This window comes from Austrofundulus limnaeus, unplaced genomic scaffold (genome assembly GCF_001266775.1).
Source record: "Austrofundulus limnaeus strain Quisiro unplaced genomic scaffold, Austrofundulus_limnaeus-1.0 Scaffold69, whole genome shotgun sequence".
NCBI lineage: Eukaryota > Metazoa > Chordata > Actinopteri > Cyprinodontiformes > Rivulidae > Austrofundulus > Austrofundulus limnaeus.
Genome location: NW_013952471.1, coordinates 867224 through 876862, shown reverse-complemented (window position 1 = coordinate 876862; position 9639 = coordinate 867224). Strand labels below are relative to the sequence as shown.

The window sequence follows — 9639 nt, the reverse complement described above, 5'->3', positions numbered from 1 at the left end:
ACACACACACACACACACACACACCCCCACACCCTCCGGGTGTGAGTTGTATGGATTTTTTTCAAAACTTATGGATTTTTGAGGCTCTTTATACAGGTAAACGTCCGAAGAGGTTGACATGTATGCTTGGGGCATTAGGGAAGGGTGTCAGCTGTGTTGGGGGCTTGGACCCCTGCCGTAACTGCTTGCAGTTCTTCAGTTATTCTATACTACTGAATAATAGTAAGGTATTTTAATAGCTTTATATCATATAAACTGTTTCAGAACAGTATCTAATGAAGTTAAATCAGTTTGACTGATCTTTCACTTTTAAGCTCTGAGTATTTTCTGCTCAGGTATGTATCAGACCATGGTCCTGGGGAGTATCGGTCACTGTGCCAACACAAACTGCTGACATCTCTGCAGCTGCCAACTTTTACTGCCCGTCTCTTCCCACCCACCCAGCTAGAGTGGACCTCCAACCAGAGGAAGGGCACCATGCTGCTGGAAGTAAACACTTTTAATGGTGAGGCAGGCAGCAACTATTCTAAACCTGTCAGGTTAATAATATTTTAAGGATCACCTGCTGCCCAAGGTGAAGGCGTTTAGGTTTTTGTTTATGTTTGTGCTTAGTTCTCTGAAGTGTTAGCAAAATGTTTCAGAAATCACTGGATGGATTTTAGTGGAACTCTCAGCAACTAATCATTTTTTACTAATCTGATTTAAAATTGCAGCCAGACCTAAGAAAACTGTGCAAACAAAAAAGAAGACATTTTATAGAAATTAAGCTTAAATTTGGTCTGCTAGTAACTGAGGATCATTCACGCCACATAATCTGAGTGCTGCACAAGATTTCCGTTTTAAACATTGCCAAAAACATTTGAAGTCAGCACTGTCTGTTAGCAGACTCATGACTCACTGAATAAATTTTAATGAAACTCTTAGAAAGTAATTATTGTATGTCTGCAATTCATTAACTTTTTGAGTCCATCCAATTCAAGATGGCCACCACAGCTAACTGACATAATTAGCCAATACAAAAGTGGCTATAACTTCATCAGATTTACAGATATTGAGCTAAGAGTGGATGTGGCAGTAACTGAGAACTAGCACAACCCTAACTTTGAACCCATCACCAGATTTTGCATGAGATTGTGCACAAGGTTAATTTAAGGTTTGACCAAGATGGATAAACTCTATCCCTTTTTTTTTTTCAAAGTTTCTTAAAATGAGCATGTTATATTTTCTACCAGATGAGACGCTGACGAGTGAGGTGGAGTCATGGACCACAGCGGAGCAGCTGGCCTCCTGGCTCCTTCAGTACAGGTATGAATTCAGTCCTAAAAACTGTGTTTACCTCTCTTTATCTTTAGTCTTCACCTTCTCCCTCCTCTGTGTGCTGTGGTTCCAGAGGTGTTACAGAAGCTGTGCAGGGCTGGTCTGTGGCTCTTGTGAGTGATGAAGGCTGGTCAGAAATATGTGGCTCAGACTTTGCCATGGATCTGCTGGCTGAAGCAGAAGCTGAAGTGCTGCCACCTCCAGGAACACCCTCTTCTACAAACTCTGACTACCTGTTCAGCAGGCTTTCAGATAGGTAGAGAAGTGATTAGTAAAGTCACCAGACTGTTGAAAGAATTGGCTTCCAGTGTTGTCAGCTCTGTGATTTTGTTTTTCAAGGATACCGTCCACAGATCTGGATGACTTCATCCCACCTGCACCTTCCATGCAAGCTCCTGGGCTGCCTGGTTCTGATGGAAACCTCTGGAGAAGAGATTATCCACAGGAAGGTAAGAGTTAAAGATTAGATTAATAATATTCATCATCATAATAATATTATGATGATTATTAAATAAAATTACATAGTACCTTTCTCTCAGGATTATAAAATACCCACAATAACACACAGTCCTGTCACAATATAAGCAGAGTCCATGAAAACCTTTACCTGTTTAGAACATTTAAAGACATTTTAAAATGTTCAAATCTGATCAGATGGTATATTTATATTTAAATACATAGTTCTGTGGATCATAATAGAAATTCTGTGTTGATCATCAGAATTTGTCTTTGATTGGTTTTTTTATTTACATTAAATGCAATTTTTGGTGACATGTTTGTGTAATAGACCACCCTATGAAATTAGGACCAGCCCAATCTCACAAAATAATCCCTCAAGATCTTTGCATTATGAAATCCCAGACAATGACAAAATATCCACCCTGATCATGAATGAGAAATGAAAACTTGTGACCTGAACGTATTTCCAAAATAAAGTAATTTATTTTTAGATATATGAACAGGATTAAACACACAAAGATTTATTAAAAATATTATATGAATAAATGAACACAAGTTATATTTCCGACATATGAATTCCACCTCAGAGTTGTCATAAACAGTAAGTTCCAGGTGTTGTAACTTACTGGCACGCTGCTTAACTAAGTTTTAAGTAAAAAGAGAATAAAGATAGTAAAGATTTATAGCTTTAAGGATAGGAGGAAAAGARATTAGTGAATTTAGCACTTGTTCTCCACAAGTCAAGACCAGACCAGCACCAACATTATGTCAGAGACGAGACACTTCCGAAGCTAGACTTCACTTCGACGTTTTATCTCAGCAAACGTTTTTTTACCTTTAGATGTCTTCAGACAGAGCCGAACCGGCAGGCAGGTAGAAGGGTTTGAGAGTGTCAGCATCACGAAGTCCGCAGGATGGATAATGTCTGTCATGACAGCAGGGGGTTGAGAAGAACCTTGTCTCACCCCTGGCGAGCCCAGTGGCTCCCGGTGCGGGTCTCAGTCGCTTCTCGGCAGTAAAATTAGGTTAGTAACATCAGACTCCCATTCAACCAGGTGCCCAGACGGACACGCACTCCGCAGAGAGACCAAGTCAGAACCATGCTTACTCCGACGAACAGACAAGAACAACCGGTCAACGGTGTGAACAGAAATTTAGTTCTTTGAGAGAAAAAAGAGCGAGAAGAAAACAATCTGTTTTTCTCACACTGGCGCGGCCAGCTGTGTTGTTGTTATCAGCAAAAGACCTTGAAAGTCTGAATAGACAGACTAAACTGTCGTCTTAAAAATCACTTCACTAAGGTTATAAATCACATCCACCACTTTGCACAAATGGATTAATAGTAAAATTAATAGTACACAATAATTAATCATTAAACCAATTAAGAAAAATGATAAAACCATGATTAATAAACCAGTACTAAGAAAAAACAGTAAAACACATTTCAACTCTTTTTTCTTCACAGTGTTAAACTCTGGAATAAAGAGAGATGCATAGATTAATTCAATAAAACTTTGAGTAATGATATATTGATTATAACCTCTAATAGAAGATTAAATGAAGAAAACATATAGAACATATTGTCCTATTCACTTAAAGAAAATAGAAACAAACTTTAATATGACTTTCTTCTTATAAGTGTAAAAGCAAAATCAAAAACAAAAAAATAAGAAATGTTTATTTCACCAGGGTTACCCCTACATTTGAATAAATCATTTTCTAGTAAACTATTAAAATTTTAAATAAAGGAGGTTGAGGGTGATACTGAGAAATGGCACAGAGCAGTGTTTTTCAACCCTGGTCCACAAAGCACACTGTCCTGCATGTTTTCGATGTTTCCCTGCTCCAACATATCTGATTTCAATTGATAAATGATTAACAGGCTTTTGTTGAACTCCAGTTATCTGAATCAGGTGTGTTAAAGCACACACCTACACCTGCTACAGAACGTAGTGGGTTTAAACAGCTCTCTCCTTTTTCTCYATACAATATTGACGTCAGTTTTGTAACGTTATTTACGATTAGCGCTACTCAATTCTAAATTTGGAAACCGCAAATCGTCATTTGTAGAAATTAGTAAAACCTCTAAAGCGCAAAGGAGAAATTTAGGTCTGCAATTAGTGCTTTTGCGCTTTAGGGGACAAGTGCCCACCACTGCTTTTGGTTTGATCTGTGTGAATAAAAACTCAAAATAAAACCATTTTATTTCCCTCTCTGTGTTTCTGCTGATCTGCAGGACGTGGGCGGCAGATAGATGCCTACGTTGATGACTTGTTTGACCCTGTTCTGGACCAAGGACCACCGGTCAGTACCTTTGAAATTTTGATGAATAAAGTGGCTTCTGCTGGTTTTATTCTAGGCTGAACATGGTACACTCTGGTCCCAAATGAATTGTGTCTCTCTGCATCTAGTTACTAAGTTCATGGAGTCACTAAAAACTTTAGTGCCTTTCTAGAAACTGACTGCTCAGCACCTCACTTGGTAACTTGTTGTGTGTCTGTTTGTGTGTGTGTAGGACACAGAAAGAGTAGCCATGCTAAACCGGAGGATGAGAGGAGGTGGTGGGGTTGGACCGATGCACGCTGGCATGTATGGAGCTGGTAAGAAATAACCTTATTTGTAACAAATTCATGCACTTTATTACAGTAATAACAGCTTGGCCTTCTTCAATGGGTGGCCTAGATTTTAAGCTGCTTCTACTCATTTTTTCAGATAATATATTTAATATAGTACATTCAACAAGTTCAAGCTTTTTAAAGCAGACATTTGTAGTAGAAAAACTACAGAAGAGCCTATTTTTAAACACATCACATCTCTGCAAACTGTAGCAATACAATTTACGAGTAAATGGAAACTTTGGATCTTTGACAGAAATTTTTTAGATCTTTTGCGTCTGGGAAATGATGTGTCTTAAAGAAAGTGAAGATTAGATCTTGTGTTTTTCAGGTATGCCTATGACGATGCCAACCTATCCTTTAGGTAAGTGATCTGGACCTGGTTAGTCTTAACAGAAGCACATTATGCTGTTTAATTAAATACTGACAACGTTTTAACATTAAACATGACCCAGTCTAAATACTTAAAAGAGATGCAACAGCTCCTCTATATTCCTATATTTATTTAAGGTTTTACTGAGCAGCTTGACTCTGCTTCACGCTCATCTTCCTTTGTGTTTTTCTTCTTTGAACATTAGGCTCTCGTTGCCTTTGTCCTGTTATTTGTGTTTATATACAAGAAGTTTTAATCAAGTATTGTTAAAATATTGGACCAAGAAAAACAAATAGCAAAAATTATGAAAAAAAACTTGAATGCATTCAAAATATTTTTTGAATGTGACAGGAAATTAGTTTTATCATCTTCATGTTTTCATTATTGTGTGTAGGAGTACCAGTTAACCCTGCAATGCCCAGTTACGGGGCAGCTTCCATGATGCCAACCATGCCAGGTAAGCCCCCTCCCACAAAAACTTTAAGTTCTTGTTACAGTCCTGAACATTCTGTTTCCTAACTCTCACCTCCATTCAATATCTGCACAATTACCTATAGTCATGTAGGAAAAAGTCCACCTTTTGCCATTTCTATGGTTTTATTCTGTGTATTAGGATATAATAAAATATTCAGGTTTTTTTTACCACAACCGATTCCACAGTTTCATTTTTTTATTAAACAAATGGAAAATGTTCCAATTGTCTCCATGAAAAGACAACAGCAGTGTCTTCAAAGAAAAAAAACTGCTGCGGTCCAATAATCTGAAAATGTTAAATAAAGGTCATGTCCAAATTACATGAAGTCCATCATTCTACTGAGAGGAAGATGTTTTTATAAGTGGAAAACACTGAAGACAGCTGCCAGTCCTTCCAGGAGTAGAGGTCAGACTGTGCAATGCTCAGAGAAATGAGCTCCATCTGAAAGTCCTCTGGCCTCAGTCAGTCAGTCAAAGTTTATGACAAGACAGTTAAAAACTGAACAAGTATGGCTTATTTAGGAGGTTGCATGATGAATTCTCCATCCTCTAAAAGGACACATGACAGCAGGACTTAGCAGTAAAGTTTTTTTTAAATGAACCAGAAGACTTCTGGAACAGGATCCTTTGAACACATCAGACCCTAAAACTGGAAAAAGGTGGATTTTTGTTTTCTCATGACTGCATGTGTTTTATTTGCTAAATGTGATTTTCTGTCATAGTTTAATTAGTTCTGTTACTTTAAAGGCTCCCACATACTCAGGCTTAATGTGTGCGGTCCGTGAGCCGTGCGGACTTCGCGCATATTGTCCGCGGATGTTTGAGACTTCATACTCGAGCGTACGGACCACCGGACAAAGTCCTTAATTTCTCGCAATTTCAGTCATGATGTCAAGGACAAGGAGGAAGAGATAGTTTACATTTTAGCTTTAACACAATAAAAGAAAAAAGAAAAGAACTACCTTACCCTCTTGAGGCCCAAGCCCCCGCCGGCGGGGGCAAAATCGTATTTTTTTTTTTTACTTTCTTTATTAACCAACGTTCTCATAGGAAAACATAGACATGTGTGGTATCTATAGAAACGTCAGAATCTTGGCTAAAAACTCATATAAACCATTTCTACGTCCACCAGACACAGATAAAACAACAAGCAGTTGAATCTGTATGTAAACAAACTGCACAAAATGGCGTCTCGGCAAAACCCGGCCTCAGCTGTTCACCAGTGACTTCTTCACACACAAAACAACATGTCTGCTGAAAGCAGAGACCTGACAGATTCTAAAAATATAAGTTTCATCACAATCCAACCAGAATTCACTCAACTAGCAGCATAAAAACAGAAGACCTAGCACTCGGATTTGAAAATGATAAAAAGTTTTACATGTAAAGCTCAGCGTCAATCACCGGACTTCCGGTTGTGTCTACGTGCCGTTTAAAAAATAAAATAAAATATAAAATGTGCCRTTTTTGCTAGTTAGCTTACTTATTTATTAAGTTTTTTAAAGTTTTGTAAATAAAAGCTTTAAAAAACTCTACTTTTTTAGGTGGTGCCAAAATGTGACAATTTGTGCCACAAGAAAAAAACGCTTAAATATTTTAAACTAAAACCTCTGTAACTTTGTTGTAGTTTACTTCGGCAGCATGAGGTTTTGCACAGGTAATGTCCATAACTGGACTCATGGTTTCTAAAAGTTTTTAGCCTTATTCATTATACCTTTGAAAAGGTTATATACTGTATAATGCAGAGAAACCTCAGGCGAGGGGAAAAAAGCTTTTTTTCTATGTTCCATCCTCAGTATCTCTGAAACAAAAGCATTTGATGTGATACTTACACTCCTGATGAAATCTCCCAAGTGTTAGCTGTATTTTGATATCAAGGGCATATAAATATTGTGTTTTTAGGTGCTGAGATACACCCAGTTACATTTGCGCATGCTTTTTCGAGCACAAACGTCAAGAAAACCCCTTGGGGTTTAAGAGGTTTTAACCAGGATCTGAGCAATTTCCTCCCACAAATTTGTTGCTCGCTGAAAGTCTTTATATTCCTTCGACGTTTTCTAATCTCCTCCATGAGACGCTCTTCAAGATTTGACTCCATTTCTCTACAAATGACACAGATTCTCAACTTCATCAGCTTGGTGTTGCACCTAGAACAGTACGTCATTGTGCACAATGCGGACGTAAAAAATTTATCTCTGCACAGACCAGTCTGGCGGACGTCCGCTTCGAGTCCACACTGAGTCCGCGTGGACCTCCGTGGACCAAAGTACACCCTAGTATGTGGGGGCCTTAAGTGTTTAACCCAGTAGTGCCTGTAACATCTGTTCCTCCACAGGCATGATGATGCCTCCGGCCCCTGCTGTCAATGATCCCATGCAGATGGCAGCAACTCAGCAGGCTCTCATTAACCAGCAAGCCTTACTCATGGTCCGAGTTATAACAGTCTTGTTTTTTCTTGTATTTGCTTTTCTTTCCTTTGTCTAAGTTTGCGTTCTCACTCATCACCTCAGGCCCAGCAGATGACCATGCAGGCGATGAATCTGTCTCAACAGCAGACCAAAGAGCAGCAGAAAAAGCAGCAGAAGAAGAAGAAGGAGGAGGAGGAGGAGGAGGAGGAGGAGGAGCAAAGCAGGGAGGAAGAGCGTCAGAGGAGACGTCGATCAACACGACGCTCTGTGGAACGTCGGCGATCACGTTCTCCTAAGACTACGTCACCTCCAGCTGTAAAGTCCAAAGCACCTGCTCCGAAGGAAAAGTCCAAGCAGGATGAGTCTGAGGTAAATCTGCTGTCTTTTTAAAGCTCTGCCATTAGAAACGTGTAGGAGGCTCTGAATGCCCACACATTAAATATCAAAACAAGTGTCCTCCTGTAAGAAGCCTGAATGTATGTGGGGTGAAGTAACACCAACTACTATGATTGGATTGACCTCCACACATAGACGGGGTTCTGGAACCCAATCTGGAAAAAGGCAGGACTTGTTCCTACTCTGGAATTGGAGCAAAATAAGGTTTTATTGTTGAGCAAAATAAACTCCACCTCAAAATTCATCAAAGTATATCAAATATTTCCTCTGGACACATAGAAGTACAAAGGTGTATGCATGTTTGCCGGTTCCAACCCACTGTGCCGTTGTGTCCTTGGGCAAGACACTTCACCTGATTTGGTGGTGGTCAGGTGGTGCTGGTGTATGGCAGCCTCACCTCTGTCAGTGCGCCCCAGGGCAGCTGTGGCTACAGTGTAGCTTACCACCATCAGTGTGTGAATGAGTGCATGACTTTAAGTTCAAATTCAAGTTTATTTATAAAGTCCCATCATACGTTGTCTCAGGGAACTGTACATAAAAGCAACAATGTAAAGAAGAAACCATCAGATTGTGTTGAATCACTTCATCACAGTCTCCCATCCTGAGCAAACGGTGGAGAGGAAAAACTCCCTGCTAATCAGGAAGAAACCTCCAGCAGAACCAGGCTCAGGACAGGAGACCATCTGCCTCGACCGGCTGGTTGGAGGACAGGAAAGAGACAATAGTGTAGAGACTGTAGTGTTGTTAAAGAAGAACTTACCCCAAAATTAACTTGTTTTAGCTGATAAACTGTCTAGAATGTGTCTAAAAGGTTATATAGTACTGTTTCTGTGCTAATTTTGATGTTTTTGTGAGTATTTGTTCAAATCTGTAATATTTGGTCTAAAAATGACTTTTTGCTGCTCATATGGGTAGAGCAGTGGTTCTGCAGGCTAATTTACATATTGTTTAACGGCTCTCCACGATGACGTGTCTTCTCCACAGTTTTGTCACAGCGGCCGTGTTCTGATATAAAAACCTCTCTATAAGACACGTCCCTGCAGCAGTCAGGGGGTGGAACAGGTAGCATAGCATGATCATCTGTTACAGCTTCATATTAGCATGTTAGCGGCTAACATCACTTGAACACAATCACACACACAGACACACAATGCCTCAGCAACACAAGGCTTCATGTATCACTGAATCAACCTTTGAACCAGCAGCTGGATCTGATAAGACTTTAGCTCCACTGAACTCCACAGCCTGATTCTCCTTCAGCCTCGGGTGAGGAGAGGAGGAGGAGGCTGACTGTGCTGCGCTGCTCTCTGTGTTTTAATGGAGAACCAACAGGTTCTCACTGGACATCTTCCTCTTATCAGTCATAAAACAAACTGAGTTAAAGGGGCAATATCCTGTAAAATCAACTTTTTTGAGTTTTATATCATGTTTTAATGTTATACTCTCATAAAAAAACATGCCCAAAGCCTTGCTCTGACTCATTCATCATGTTTGAGAAATCCTGCAGCGTTTTTAGGAAGTCATGCTGAGGAGCAAAACGACAGGTGGGGACCAGAAACGCCCCTGGGACGTGTCTTTAAGCTTCCTCATGTCAGAG

At 39.7% G+C, this 9639-nt stretch overlaps 1 protein-coding gene across 1 annotated transcript in view; it reads left to right on the top strand.

Annotated features, from left to right (window-relative positions):
• The window catches only part of myo15b (myosin XVB), a gene marked incomplete in the record, with an annotated part of 164390 nt that overhangs the window by 98974 nt on the left and 55777 nt on the right, over positions 1–9639 (top strand). The window contains 10 exon segments of the mRNA XM_014010452.1: positions 336–505; positions 1233–1305; positions 1391–1573; positions 1657–1766; positions 4013–4080; positions 4292–4376; positions 4723–4755; positions 5159–5221; positions 7574–7665; positions 7749–8015. Of these exon segments, the coding sequence (XP_013865906.1) occupies positions 336–505; positions 1233–1305; positions 1391–1573; positions 1657–1766; positions 4013–4080; positions 4292–4376; positions 4723–4755; positions 5159–5221; positions 7574–7665; positions 7749–8015 (1144 nt within the window).